General features: G+C 37.5%; 1 protein-coding gene across 1 annotated transcript; it reads right to left on the reverse strand.

Annotated features, from left to right (window-relative positions):
• Positions 1-14005: 14005 nt before the first annotated feature.
• On the reverse strand, positions 14006-15112 carry LOC104723106 (heat stress transcription factor A-3-like). Its single transcript, XM_010441417.3, has 3 exons — positions 15048-15112; positions 14685-14930; positions 14006-14579 (listed from the first exon to the last, which is right to left on the reverse strand). Exons 2-3 carry the CDS (start codon positions 14886-14888, stop codon positions 14187-14189), a joined length of 597 nt encoding a protein of 198 aa, XP_010439719.1. The 5' UTR covers positions 14889-14930; positions 15048-15112; the 3' UTR covers positions 14006-14186.
• Positions 15113-16112: the final 1000 nt, after the last annotated feature.

Below are 16112 nucleotides of genomic sequence, written 5' to 3' on the forward strand. Positions count from 1 at the left end.
TTGTTTAAACCAATAACCCATGTTGTTCTAGAACCGTGTTTAATCATTGTTTTAAACTTGTTTCTACAACAATTTTTTTACGGTCCAATAACCCATGTTGTTGTAAAATCATGTTGCTATAAGTTTTTGGTTGTAGCTATTCAAAAAAAATGATAAATGTAAGATATGTGTTGTAATTAAAATCGCTTCATTGCGCCATTGCGCTTGAGAAGTGGTCTTCGGAAGCCTGAAACAAGACATGGCAAAGAAGAATGGAATAACCATTGCTACCGATTTTAACATATTTTTGGCTGTTGGGCAGAAAAAAAAAACTCTACTGTCAAATCTTTGGACAAATGTAATTCGGAGCAAGAGTATCACTAAAAGATATTTTAATTCATATACATACACAATATCTAGGGGTGTCAAGTTGGGTAAACCAACCCAAACCAACCCATAACCATAGAGATTTAGTATTAAATGGATAATGAGTCAACTCAACTCATTAAGCAAATGGTTTGGATCAACCCACAAACTCATTTAGCTTAATGGATTAATGGGTTAAATGAGTTGATCCATTTTAGCAACCCACAAATTTAGTCTCTGTGTAATTTTATAAAATCATCAAAGCTTATGTAATTTTATACATAAATTGTTTATCATAAACATGATATATGTCTCCAATATTGCAATACATGTCAATACAAAAAACTATAAATTTTAAAACAAAGTTTCAACTTGAAACTTTCAAGTAAGCTAAATGAGCCAAACAGATCATGCTGCACAAAATTTCACATACCAAAGATGAGCCAAACAGATCACCAAAGCAAATGCAAATACCGCATTTGAAATGTCGAAAGCGCTTTAATTCGACTTAATTTGTATCATACGATCATATAGTATAACGTTAATGACAAAAAAAAAAACAAAGCTTATACCCTCCAAAGCACTCTGCCTTGAATAAGACCGTATGGTACAGGACCAAAGGTTCTTGAGTCTCTTGAGTTATGAGTATAGTCACCTTGAACAAAGACATGTCCTTTAGGAACCTATAACCAAACAAAAAAACATCCATGGAAAGATCACTTCGCCACAAATCCAACAAACTAACTTCTCTATTTGACAACAACTAATAATGTCGAACTGAAACTAAGCAATCTACAACTAATCTGCGGTTTTATGTAACTTTCTCCTTTACACAGCAAATCATTATCTAAATTAAGCCTATCCTTTAATATGTCTTGCAATGTTCCATTAGCTGTAGCATTATCCAAAGTCAAACTAAACACCTTTTTCTCTATCCCCCACTCTTTTAAGCATTCATGAATCTTACCAGCTAATGCATCACCAGTGTGAGGAGGAAGTATATCACAAAATGAAAGAATTTTGCTATTCAAAATCCATTTTGCATCAACATAGTGTGCAGTCACCACTATATATCCATCTCCATAAGCAGTAGTCCAACAATCAGAAGTTAAACACACTCTACTATGAATTTTTTCCAACTCAGACCTTAATCTCAGCTTTTCCTTCTCCCAAGTTTTGACCACATCAGCAGCAGCTGTGTTTCTAGTATAGCATTTATAATCTGGGTTTAAATAACTATGAAAATCCCTAAGCTCCTCATATTCAACCACAAGAAAAGGTAGATTATGTCGTATAATCACCCTACTAAACTTCTCCCTAGCAATTTTATCATTAAACTTCACCCTCTTTCTTTCTACATCCACATTTAGTGAGCATTTTTCATAATGTCTTTTCAAATTAGATGTTCCACTAGTAGGCTGCCACAAATAACTCTTTGGACATTTCTTACAATAAGCCCTTTCTTCACCATCATCAGATTTTTCTATTACAAAGTAATTCCACATTAATGACCTCTTACTTCTTTTTTCATGATGAGAAGAACTTACTAGTGTTCTAGATTGTGATGCACTTGATGATGATGATTGTCCAACAAGACCACTAGGGGGTTCTTCTTCATCATTCAATTCATCAATCATTTGTTCTGCAAACCAAAACACAAAAAATCGTATTTCATATCAGCCCAAAACGAGACAATATAGCAAATAACTAGAACATAACTGTTAGAACAACAACACCAAGCTAAAACCCTTAAACCATTAGAGACACCACATCCACTTAAACCACAGCTAGAACAACAACACCAAGCTAAAACCCTTAACCATTTTACACATCCACTTAAACCACAGCTAGAACAACAACACCAAGCTAAAACCCTTAAACCATTAGAGACAAACACTTAATCGAATCAAGCTAAACACTTAATCGAATCAAGCTAAACACGGAATCAATCGAATCGAATCAAGCTAAACACGGAATCAATCGAATCGAATCAAGCTAAACACTTAATCGAATCAAGCTAAACACGGAATCAATCGAATCCACAAAAGAAACAACTCAAAAAAATATGAAGCATGAGAACATAATTTAAATGGGTTTGAGTGGGAGACAAGATTTAGATCATACCCATGTATCCGAAGTCTGAGTCGATCGAAGAAGACGAAGTGGGAGAGAAATCGAAATCGAAAGTATTGATATCTTCGTAAGAAATGAAAGATGGTTTTGTTCAGAAAGAAAAATTGGTTTAATCTGGTATTCAAAATTAATCAAATGGTTTGGTTTTGGTCAACCCATAAACTCATTTTAATCCAATCCATTTCAACCCAATCCACTAAACTCATAAACCAATTTGACTCATTAACCCATTAATACTCAAATTATCAACTCAATAAGTTTTTGGATTGGTTTGGTTTGAGTCAATCCATTAATTTTGACCCATTTTGACATCCATAACAATATCACATAAACGAAGAAAAAATGGAAATATAAAGAAAAAAAATATTCATTTCCAATTTGAAGGATCTTACTTCTTCAGAAGAGGTCGGGCAGCTAATAATGCTACTCTGATATGGTTGCGAAGGTTGGGAAGAGTCTGTGTTTTGAAGTTATCTATGGTTTGAAGTAGTTGGTTTTTCCGTTGGGTTAATTCTGCCAGCGCTTCTCGATCTATATTTTCCTCTGTTATGTCATAAGTAGCTCGGTTGGTGATTTTAAGCATGATCAATTCAAGTCAGTGGACCGCATGTCAAAGATTTTGGATATTATCTTTGTGGAGTGGGTTAAAAATTATAATTTAGATTTTTTTTTTAATCTCAAAAAGAGAAAAAAAAGAATTATTTACAAGAGAATAATTACCCCAACAATGTATTCATGAAGATTAACAAGCATTTTTTCCTCAAATTGATCAAAACGCTGTGTGAGAGGACCAGTATAGTTCCCGTTATCAACCAAATCATACAGTTGTGATAGATTGATTGCAATATTTGCCTAACAGTTCAATAGCATGTTTATGAGGTTAAATGATATATAAGATTATTTATTTTTATACAAAAAAATCGGAAACATTACGAGTATTTTAATATTAATATCACATAAATCATTTAGATATTATGTTTTTCCCAAAAAAAAAATCACGATAAAGTCTTTGACACATAAAATTTGGAACACATTATCATTAAAAGATATTTTGATATTAGTATCACAAAAAAAATGGAAAATAAAATAGCAAAAAATGTACAAATATTTTAAAGGATCTTCATCTTCAGATAATCTGATTTTAGGTTATTCTTTGAAATCATAGTAGTCTTGTTAGCCGCCAATCCTTTTTTGAAGAAGAAGTTAAGAGCAGATTATTTTAAACTCTTTGGAATTGTATATTTTTTGCTTTCTATATATATTTTTTTCTTCTGTGATACTAATATTAATATACCTTATAGTGACATATTCTAGTGAGACTGTGCTCCAAATTTTATGTGTCAACGACTTCGATCTAGTGATGCTGTTCTCCGAATTTTATGTGTCAAAGACTTTGATCGTGATTTTTTTTAAATAATCACTAGATGATTTTATTGATATTAATATTAAAAAAACTCTTAGGGATCTGAATTTATTTTTGTATAAAAAGAAAATAATATCACATACCGTTATCCAATATTTTTCTTTTGGTTAGATCTATGAAAAACTTCTTAATTGCTTAAATTTATTGTGCTTTTTTTTAAGATCCTAAAACTTAGTCATTTTAATTTAAGTAAATAAAATTGTTTGGTGGCTCAGTGGCTCTAGAATAGAAGATCTCTATGAATTTAGTGATTTGAGTGGAGACGTTTTATAAATACGGAAGAGATGGAAGTTGGAACGTTGATTAGAGAGACATGACTCTTCGTTATTTGTCTTGTTGAGTACATTGCATTGCATGGACTCGAGTCTCATTATTTGTTTCACTTGGTCTTTCCGGTTTTCTTCTTGGGGAAGAGGGGGGAACCTTCTCCTGTTTCAGTTTCAACTTAAATTTTCCAATAAATAAACATTGGTTTGAACTTTACACACCTATCTACAGGGGCGGATCTAGGTGTAATGGAGGTGGGGCACGTGCCCCACACTCATTCATAATAATTTTTCAGTTTGATTTATTATATATAACATATCTTAGCTCATTTGGTAAAAAATGTCACATACTATGTCAAAGGAGAAGGGTTCAATGCCTCTCATCTACATTTTTTTTATCATTTTTTATGTTTTATCCTTGTAAAAAAACTTTTTGTTAAAGTAAATGTTCAGTTGTGCCCCATGTAAATTTTCCTCCTGGGTCTGCCACTGCCTATCTACTTTTTATAGTATTTGTTTCCCGATTATATAGAAATACAGTAATATAGATCTACTAATTCATCAAAGGCCGACATCTCCAATTTTCACATAAATAATTGGAGAAATTTTTTTATAGCTAAGAATCTTATAATTAATTGGTATTGCTTATTATGCTTTTCATGAGAAACCCATATGCAATTAGCTAGTTGTGCTGTATGTATCATTTGCACGCGGTTTTTGGATGGATTATTCTTAATTTAACTGAGATCCCTCTCCATGTAGCTTCCTTTATTAGTTAACAATTATTCCTTTTAATTCCTTGAAATTAAATTAACTCTTTCATATGTATCCATAAAATGGAACATTAAACAATGTCTTCATTTACAAATACGTACGTATAAGTTGCTCGTGATCTTTATAGAGAAAGGTCTGACTTTTACTTTTTGTCACTTTAGCAAGAAAAAAAACGCATAACATGTTTTTGGCTGTTGCGCTACTCGCTCGGTGAGCAGTGCACCGACACTTTTTAGTCCTCGTGCCAAACTATACTTTTTCTTTCTTATTTAATTGTGATAAGATATTTATATCTTACTAAGATAAAGAATGTGAAAAACATAGGTGAAGAAGACTCACGTTATTAGATTGATGATAACTTTTAAAACTAAATATCTGAATAATTAATTATGCATAATTAGTAATTTCAACCTCCAAGAATAATAGTAATTTTTATCAATTGGTTAAAGTAGTTAATTTTAGTTAATTTTTTTTGGACAAACACATTATATCATTCATTCCAACCAAATCAAGGTATAAAGATGAAGATTCAAAAATCCCAAAGTTTAAAAGGTTACAAAGAATGGTATTCCCCAATACCATAAACAAGAAGATAAAAGACATTGAGATTAAACCCATGAGAGCTATGAAACAAATGCTACAAAGCAAATAAGAACATGTGAGATCACGGAGGCTCGAATGATCATCATTGAAGGAAACGATGGATGACAAGATTGTCACTGTCAACAAACACTTAGACATTGTAGAAGGAGCCAAAGCCAAACAACAAGACGAGGTACACTAATAGTGCAAAGGCGGAGGTTCCAGGGACCATGGTGTTAAGGTCCAGGGTAGGCGGATGTGAAGTCCAAATCAGAAGGTAGCTTCCGTTTGAGCGAGGGTAATCTTCAATCTATAGGATCCGAGGGATGGCAGAGGTACTGAAGTAAATTGGCTTGAAGTCGTCGAGTGAGTAAGATGGATTGCAGGGCGAGAGAGCATATAACTTTAAGCCATTACAAACAAACCTTCCAATGAAAACTAGAGCCAGAAGATGCCAATGATATATGTCAAATTGTTACAACACAGGTGGGTTCTCTCTCACTTGGAGCCCTTGGCCAAAGAGATTAAGAAATCCACACAAAGCATCCAATATGACAAAAGAAGATGCAGAGCAGGCCTGGTCGATTTAGTTTTTAACAACACGGACAAGGTTAGGTTGAAGAAGGATGGGTTAAGCTTCGGTTCCACTCTTGAGGGTATAAGACATTTCCATTAAGAAGTTAAGTTGCACATAAAAAGGTTCAGGAAACCAAGGGTATGGGATAAAGGGGTTGAAGAAGCTTCGGTAATCACCGCTCTTAAGCGACATGATCATAATGTCATTCTTCTTCAAGCCTTTAACATCATGAGTACTAATCCTAGATGATTAAATAGGCAAGGTTCTCATAAAAGTTTGAGTTGGGCACAAACAACTTTTTGATAGGTCCCAATTAGAGTAGATGAACACAAGGTTTATTTGGGTAGTTAAAACTACCTCTTTACTAAGATTTTTATTGGCTTTTATAAGAAAAAAACACCCTACAAAGAATAGAACTTTTGAGTTCTAAAGAGATAAGAACACCAGAAGATAACACCCATCCTAACAAGATTCACTAAGATTTAACCCCATCCAAATAATCCAAATACCAAAACCAAAAACCAAAACCGTGAAACTCTCCAACCCGCTAATCATTGTAAAGCGTGTTTGGTCGCTTCATACGAACGGGCCTGCTAACAGGCATTTGAGGCCCATCAATACCCTCCTCTCCAACTCGAACCTTGTCCTCAAGGTTTGTGTCGAAACCCGGAAAGCTAGCGACCACCTGACCTTCTCCCTCCAATGTCGCATCGGCATCTGATAGCCCTCGCCACTTGATCAAGACTTCAGACTGCACCTTGCCTCCCAATTCCACATCACGCTGACGTAGTACGACCTCCGGTTGTAGATGCATTTGTCGGTAGGGTTGCAAGCGAAGATAAACCCAGCTGCCACACTCCAGACTGACGTCCCTACGCTTGGCATCCGCTAATTGTTTCGCGCGATTGTTAGCGCAGTGAAGATGGAGCTTCAATTCAGCCAATAAACCATCCCGGGAAGCCAATTTTTCATCAACCTCAGCTAGAGTGGAAGATCCCACCTCATACGAAGGAACAATCGGTGGAACCCGACCATACAACGCCTGGAATGGAGTCATTCCCGTGGAAAAGTGGTAAGTGGTATTATACCAGAACTCTGCCCATGGAAGAAGCGCACTCTATTGAGAAGGCCGATGCTGCACAAAACAGCAAAGGAACTGCTCGATGCACCGGTTGACCACCTCAGTTTGGCAGTCAGATTGCGGATGATATGCCAAAGACATACGCAACTGAGTCCCGGCCAATTTCCAGAATTCCCGCCAGAACAAGCTAACGAATATGGGATCACGGTCACTCACAATAGATCACAACATACCATGGAGTCGAACAATAGCGTCTACGAATTTAGCCGCCACAATTTTAGTTGTGTAAGGATGAGACAATGAAACCAGATGAGCTGACTTGGTGAGCCTATCGACCACGACCATGATAGAAGTGTAACTCGCAGACTTGGGTAACCCATCTTCAAAATCCATGCTCACATCCTCCCAAGCCTGATCAGGGATACGCAGTTGCTGTAGTAAACCAGCTAATGCAAGAGACGAAGACTTCGCCCGTTGACAAGTATCACACTCAGCCACGAACTTCTTGACTATTTGATGCATAGCAGGCCAATAAAATTGTCATGCTAGCCGTCGGTACGTTCGAAGAACACCAGCGTGCCTACCCATAGGCGTGTCGTGATGTTCCTTGAGAAATTGTGCAACTAGAGGAGATGAAGGCGGCACCACCACCCGATTCTTATAGCAAACAAGGTCATTACGCCATGAATAAGGGTTTTCGGGGTTCATAGTGGCCAATTTTCCTATACACTGTATATACCCATTCGACACCGCTAGTTGTCGTATGTCGTCCGACAGTGTTGTTTGTTGGACGAGCACCGCATTGAGTACAGGGCTCCCCACCACACGGGACAACGCATCCACTGCCGCGTTAGTCCGACCTAGACGATATGTGATTTCATAATCATACCCCACTAACTTACCCATCCATTTTTGTTGTTCTGGGGTCAAGATCCGTTGTTCTAAAAGGTGCTGCAAACTACTTTGGTCCATCTGTATAACAAACCGACGTCCCAACAAATATGGCCGCAAAGTCCGTATCGCAATGAAAATGGCAAGCATCTCCCTTGCATAAGTTGACCATGACTGCATGGCCACACCCAATGATCTGCTCATGAACGCAATAGGACAGTCATTTTGGGAGAGCACCACCCCAATTCCCTCACCGACCCATCGGTTTGGATAACAAAGGGAATCACAAAATCAGGTAAAGCCAATGTTGGAGTGGTAGTGAGTGCCGTCTTGAGGGCAGTGAACGCCTCCTCTACCGACTGTCCCCAAGTGAAACCCCCTTTGCGAAGCAGATTCGTCAAAAGCCTGGCGATCAGACCGTAGTCCTTCATAAATTTGCGGTAGTAGCCCGTCAGTCCAAGGAAATCTCAGAGCTCGGTGATAGTGGTGGGTACCGGCCAATCAAGCATCGCCTGATTCTTAGTACGGTCGAGTTTGACACCCTCATCTGAAATGATATGGCCCAAATACTCCAATTCCCGCTGCCCAAAGTCACACTTCTTAAACTTGACAGCGAGCTTATGCTGACGTAGAACCGCAAAAACATGCTCAACATGCTCCAAATTCTCAGCCCATGTTGCACTATACACCAATATATCATCGAAAAATACCAGCACAAACCATCGCAAAAAAGGTCGAAAGATCTCGTTCATGAGCGTCTGGAATGTAGAGGGAGCATTGCAAAGCCCAAACGGCATAACCAAGTACTCATAATGGCCGTTATGGGTTTGGAACGCCATTTTTGGCACATCGTCCTCATGCATGCGAACTTGATGATAACCCGCGGTCAAGTCCAACTTAGTAAAAAATGTCGCTCCATGCAACTCATCTAACATATCATCCACCGTCGGAATTGGAAACCTGTCTTTGATAGTGGCGAGATTGAGTGCCCGGTAGTCGGTGCAAAACCTCCAGGTGCCATCCTTTTTTTTAACCAACAAGATCAGTGACGAGAATGGGCTCGAACTTGTCCTAATGATCCCTGATTGTAATATGTCTGTGACCTGCTTCTCGGTCTCGTCTTTTTGGAAGTGGGCATACCGATAAGGACGCACATTGATTGGGTCTATGCCTTCCTTTAAAGGTACACGGTGCTCGAACATCCTTTGAGGAGGCAACTCAATGGGTGGCTGGAAGAGATCGTCATACTGACATAGAAGTGGTCGCATATCATCATGGATCTGATCCTCCTTACTCACGGGTTCATCAACGTGTATCGCAAACATGGTACCACCTTGACGGGCTTCCCTTTCCTTTTCTTCTGTCTTGGCTTCCTGCAATTTCGATTGTTGGCCCGAGAGTTTATGAGTTTCGCCAGCCTACGTAAATTCTAAAGTATGGGCTTTCCAATCACATATAATTGGACCAAGAGAACTAAGCCATTGCACACCCAAAACGACATCCAATCTTGTCAATGGCAATGCGTACATGGTCATTGCAAACAACACCCCCCCCCCCCGACACTAACCATAATCTTCTCCAACTTTCCCCGACATAGAAGTGGTCGCATATCATCATGGATCTGATCCTCCTTACTCACGGGTTCACCAACGTGTATCGCAAACATGGTACCACCTTGACGGGCTTCCCTGTCCTTTTCTTCCGTCTTGGCTTCCTGCAATTTCGATTGTTGGCCCGAGAGTTTATGGGTTTCGCCAGCCCACGTAAATTCTAAAGTTTGGGCTTTCCAATCACATATAATTGGACCAAGAGAACTAAGCCATTGCACACCCAAAAAGACATCCAATCCTGCCAATGGCAATGCGTACATGGTCATTGCAAACAACACCCCCCCCGACACTAACCATAATCTTCTCCAACTTTCCCCGACACTGCAATGGTTTACCATCTGCCACCTAAACCACAAAGGGTTTGACCGATGTTAGGGGGATCTTCAGCTACCGCACTGTCTTCAAACATATGAAATTGTGGGTTGACCCACTATCGACCAACGCTGTTAATTGGTGTTTCCCGATTTGTGCCTCAAGTCGTAGCGTTTGAGGCGCATCCCAACCGGTTAACGCATACGCGGTGATTTCCGGTTTCTCCACTTGATCAACCTCTTCCCCTGAATTCTCGTCCACCTCGTTGTCCTCGCCCTCCATAATGAAGAGTTGAGGCTGCTTACATTTGTGTCCAGGAATAAATTTCTCGTCACAGTTGAAACACAACCCTAAACTTTGCTTACGTTTTAACTCCTCCCAGCTAAGCTTTCGTGGAACGCGAGAGTTTGTCTCCTTGGGTGGCGGATCAGTCTCCTTGAATGAGCTTGTACTATAGGTAGTGTTTGACACGACTGTTCTTTGACCCGATGGTCTAAACTTTCTTCATTGGCGTTGAAGTTGTTCATCTTTCATCCTTGCTAGATTCAGAACTTCTTTTAACGATTTTGGCCTGAATATACGAACACTATCGGCGATGATTGGATCCAAACCGCTTATGTACGTTCCCATTAGCGCCTTTTGTGTCCATCCTTCGACCTTGTTCTGAAGTCTCTCAAACTCGCGTTGGTACTCATGCAAGGTACCGGTCTGCTGGATCTTCGACAATGCTTCATCGAAGTCTTCTCCTTTGGCTGGCCCAAACCTTATCCACAACCCTTCTTTAAACACTTGCCAAGAGATAACGATAGCATCATCTCGTAACGTCTTTGATGTAGCCTGCCACCACTCATTGGCCTCTTCCTCCAGGTGATACGACGCAAACCCTACTTTCTGATCCATCGGTGTGTGGTTGTAGTCAAAGTATTGTTTGACCTTGCTCAACCAAGCCGTCGGATCTTCTCCTTGGAACCTGGGGAATTCAAGCTTCAATGTCCTTCCCGTCTGGATAGGGTTGGATGCGTCTCCTCGTTGCACCGCTGCTTGAATCTGCTGCTCATGCGCTGTTGTTCGTGGAGTGGTACATGGAACAATTCTGTCGCTATCATGGCTAGCGTTCACTGCTACGGTTAGTCTGTCCATAGCCTCCTCCATCGCCTGGAACCTACTAGAGAATCCCTGGTTCATCTGTTGAACCTCCTCCTTCAGCTCTATCACGTTAGCCTCCAATTCTTCAATCCTTTCTTTGTTAGTACCGACCATGTTTGACACCACAAAAGAAGTGGTCCAGATCAAACTTGTCACTACTAGGGGTAGAGATGCTTATTGATACCACGAAGTGGTCCGGATCAAAAAGTGAAAATTGCTCTGATACCAATATGATAGGTCCCAATCAAAGTAGACAAACACAAGAACACAAGGTTTATTTGGGTATTTAAAACCACCTTTTTACTAAGATTTTATTGGTTTTTATAAGAAAAAAATACCCTACAAAGAATAGAACTATTGAGTTCTAAAGAGATAAGAATACCAGAAGATAACACCCATCCCAACAAAATTCACTAAGATTTAACCCCATCCAAATAACCCAAATACCAAAACCAAAAACCAAAATCGTGAAACTCTCCAACCCGCTAATCATTGTAACCCGCTAATCATTGTAACGCGAGTTTGGTCGCTTCATACGAACGGGCCGGCTAACAGGCATTTGAGGCCCATCAACTTTCTTTGTGAAGCTTATAAACTCATGGTCAATAATCCTAGGTGAATCTAATGGCAGGGTTCTCAAATAATTCTTGTGTAACCAAAGCAACAAAAGCGTGTTAAGAGCCATTTGCAGTCTTCGGACATAGGCATTGGATAACCACTTAGGTTGGCTAAGGTTTGACAAAGAAAGAATAAAAACACACATGGGCTTTAGTAATTGAAAAACTGGATCACCATTTGACGGATTGGGCTTTAGTAAGCTTAATGGGCCGTAGTTGATGAGGTCTACCAATTGGAAACCTAGTTTCCTGACTGGTGGAGAAAAGTGTGTGTTGCGGCGGCCGTCGTACAGAGATGGAGAAGATTTTATCGATGAGGCGAGCATTTTCGGTGAAGGTAGGGTCCTCCTTGGTAGCTTAGCCTAAGGACTGAAGCAGAGGAGGGGAACCGGAGGCAGAAAGAAACCTCAGAACTAGAGTGCAGTGGTTCTGTCATAGTTGATTTCGGCAAAGGTGATACACGTTGAGGGTGAATGATAGATGTCGTCTGACACCTTCTTCTCCCTAAATTGTTTGCTGATGAAGCTCTCACCAAATGTTTTGAAATTGGTAGGGTTTGAAAGATTTTTAAAGGGGAAACAAAAGGAAAAAATAAAAGCTTAACAAAAAAGAGAATACAAGAGATTGAAGAAGCGATTGAACAAAGGAAGTATTCCGACGCCGGTGAGCTAGAGCTCTACCGGCGCCGGATGTCGTAAACAGGGTAAAGGCCTCGATAATAGTGCCTGGGAGCTTTTTATTTTCTTCCACACCAACTCTTTATTAGTTAATTCTAGTTATTCAATAGGTGAAAACTTTTCTAATAAAAGAGAACATCTATCTATATATATGTAATTGACGTTTCTCTTTTTTCCTTCTTCCTCCTCATCACTAATTTTTTTGACAAAAATATTTTAACAAATTAATTCACAATATTAAAGAAACAGAAAATCTAAAGTTAATGTTTCAATTAATTCACTTATTTATGTAATACTTTTTACTATTAAAAATAATAATTTACAATAACTTAAACTAAAATATAAACCAAAAAAAATGAAAAAAACATTACAACAATAAAAAATATAAAAGTAAAATATAAATAGAAATTACATAAATATAAAATTAGATATTTCTATCAAAACATATAATAATAGTGTAAATATTTGTAAAAGACTAGAAAAGGGAAAATAAAGCTATCATATGTTTAACGGAACAACAATTACTTTCAAGAGTTACAATTATTAGGATAAAGAAAATAAAGTTTTTTTTAAAACAAACACAGAAAATTAAAGGTTTTTTAAATAAAGAGGTTATTCAATCTTTGGTGTTAAATTATAAATTAATGTTATCGATTAAAAGTCGGTAACATGAATTCTTGGTGGATATTATTATTTTCAATTATAAAACCGGAGACTATGTTTTTAGTGTTAAATTATAAATTCATGTTACCGATTAAAAGCAGAAGGATTTGGTGCATATTATTTAAAAATTTCAATAATATAAATAATTGAAATAGTTTGAGTCATCTATGTTATTTATCGCTTTCAAAATTGAAAAATGGTGAAATTTGTTAAACAAAGGTATATGGAGAAAATGAAAAAATATTAATCAAGTGCTCGAAAATTAAAATAATGTATATATTTATAAGAAATGTATAAGGTTACTTGAAATAAAACATATTAATGAAAACTTATTATGAACATCACACACACCAAAAAAAAAGTGAAAAATATTAAAAAAAGCTATTTGTACTAAAAACAATTGCAATAGTAGTGGTCGATTGTATTATCTTCAAAAACTATAATTATTTTCAACAATTCATATTAATAACAAAAAAAGTATAGTATTTGGGCGGGTTATAAATCTAGTTTGATATATATAAAACAATGAGACTTATACAACGTAGTTTAGTTTCTTGATGTTGGATAACCTGGCGAATCTACTAACACACACGCTATGCCCAGTCACAAGTATCTTATTAAAAGGGATGTATGAATGTATCTATACAATGAAGAAGACAACAATGGCTGGCTTCCTCTCTATCCATTTCATTAACACCAAAAGAAAAGAACAGAAAAAAAAAACTATTCTTCTCTCTAAGAAAAAAAAAACTATTCTTCTTCTCTCTAAGCACTGACATAAGAACACAACTCGCCATGACCCTACTTCTTTTTAAGGTTCCACAAAGCTACAAACCAACAACGGCAGTTTCTAGTTTGGATCATTGTGAAAGATACTCTAAAATCATTAGTGATCTCAAGGCCGGTAGTGAGCTTTAAAAACAGGTTTAACCAATTACCAAACCAAAATTTTCTTTGTACATTAGAGAAATCCACAGATAGAAATTACATAAATACTAGAAGAGATTATAGAGTCATATGACAGACATAATGGGGGATAAGAAGATTAAAGAAACATATATGAAGATGGATGATATAGCACAAAATCAATCAGAATTGTACTAGATCATTAGTAGAATTGGTCAAATCTTTGAGGCTGTCAAGGACGAGTTGCAGCCGATCCTCTAATTCTTTAGGAAAAGCTTCTCTTCTCCACTCCCTTTCGTATGCAACAGTTTGCATAAAACGCTCGACGTCCTTTGAATATTTCTCATCCAGTTTGGACAACATCTCCTTTAAACTTCTCTTCCGGACTAATTCCCACTCCTGCACCGTCTTGCAGCTTCTCATTTGTTTCATCCGCGCCTCATGTAGCTTGTCACAATCCGCATTATGCTTCTCCACTTGGCGTTTCCCAATCTTCTCCAAACGCTCAGGTTGGTCTTTCACGAAATCTTCGCATGCGTATTCCAATTGCCTCGACTCCACCACTTTTTTAAACCCCTGGCACAACACACCATCACATTCACATTCACACATTCACATCCAAACACAAAGTTTTCTAATTTTGGAATAAAAATTTTAGTGGCCAAATATATAAAAACTGACATAATTTTGAAATAGTATGAAGTTACTGAGTCCTAAGTATTTGGGAAGGAGGTCTCTGCAGCATTCTAGCGGTTTCGAAACTATGAAAGTTTCGCCGTTTGGTCCCCAGGAGATGATTGAATCCGTCGAAGGTTCATCAACCATCTTATAAACTTTGGTCACGAACTCGACGCATATCTTTCTTTCTAGAACTCCAGGATCCATTATTATTAGTATCCCACCACAGGAGACCACTACCTTCAATATCTACAAAAGAATAAAAAAAAAAATTATGAACAAACCCGATTCCTTTTTTTTTTAACACAAACAGATTCATCATAAACAAAAGCAAAAAATTTTACGAATATTGTTTGCTCTATTTACCTTTGAATTCGATCTTCAGATTAGGGTTTTACTTCAGAGAACGCTCCTCATATGATCTTGCTGCTGAGACGATAACCAAAAAAATAACCCTAATATCGGCGACCCCCTCTGTTAATTTTATGGGCCATTGCTCATTTGGGCCCAAATAAATATGGCCCCAATTTCATATTTCAGTTATTCAGTAAAAGTATGATTTTTCTTTTTTCTTGGTAAGGGAGGGAGAGACGGTGTCTCTTGAGTATGATTCAAATATTCATTCTTGAATGTTGAGAATTGAAGGAGTACTTTTAACTTTTAAGTACTTTCAAGTCCAAATGCAAAAGTGTTACTTTTGTTCTATTACATAAAGTGGAGTATGTATAATTCTTTTCTCTGCCTTTATGTTTGAATCCTTTAAGGTTTTGAGTATCAATTTCTGTATAAAGAATTCATAACGATTACCACAAAAACATTTTAAACATTTTTAAATTAAATTAATGGCTGGCATCTACAATTTTTTCACATAAACATTCTCATCATACCAAAATTTTTGAGAAAACTTTTATAGCTAGGAATCTTAATTTTAATTAAAAAATGTAAAATAATAAAGAATCTTACATAATTTGGTGGTATTATTATTATTATTATTAATGCCAAATCCATATGCAATTGTGCAGATCGATCATTCTAATCACTAGGACCAATAATGATTTAGAGCAGTCGTACGATACATATTCATCGGACTCAGGCATTGTCAAGCGCCAATGTGTCACGTAGGTGGTTCCTATGCATACCAACATAATAGTCTACTTCACATATCTCCTCGTTCAACTTTAACTTTCGAGCAACAGCAGTGAGCGTGGGGAAGTTGGAACTGTCAAGTATAGAGCAGCTCTCAGGATTCTCCAAAATCATGTAATACTCGGGCATTTCACTATCCAGAACTGCTTTAGATGCCCTAATCAAATTCTTCACTTCATCTACTAATTTAGGGGCTCTCGAAACAGGGGAATTCGTAATAATTTCTGCGGTTGGTAAAAATTCTTTCAAGTCTGTCCTAGAAAGAATCACGGCCACCCATGAACA

The sequence above is a fragment of the Camelina sativa genome, chromosome 11 (genome assembly GCF_030686135.1).
Source record: "Camelina sativa cultivar CO46 ecotype springtype chromosome 11, ASM3068613v1".
Classification (NCBI taxonomy): Eukaryota; Viridiplantae; Streptophyta; class Magnoliopsida; order Brassicales; family Brassicaceae; genus Camelina; species Camelina sativa.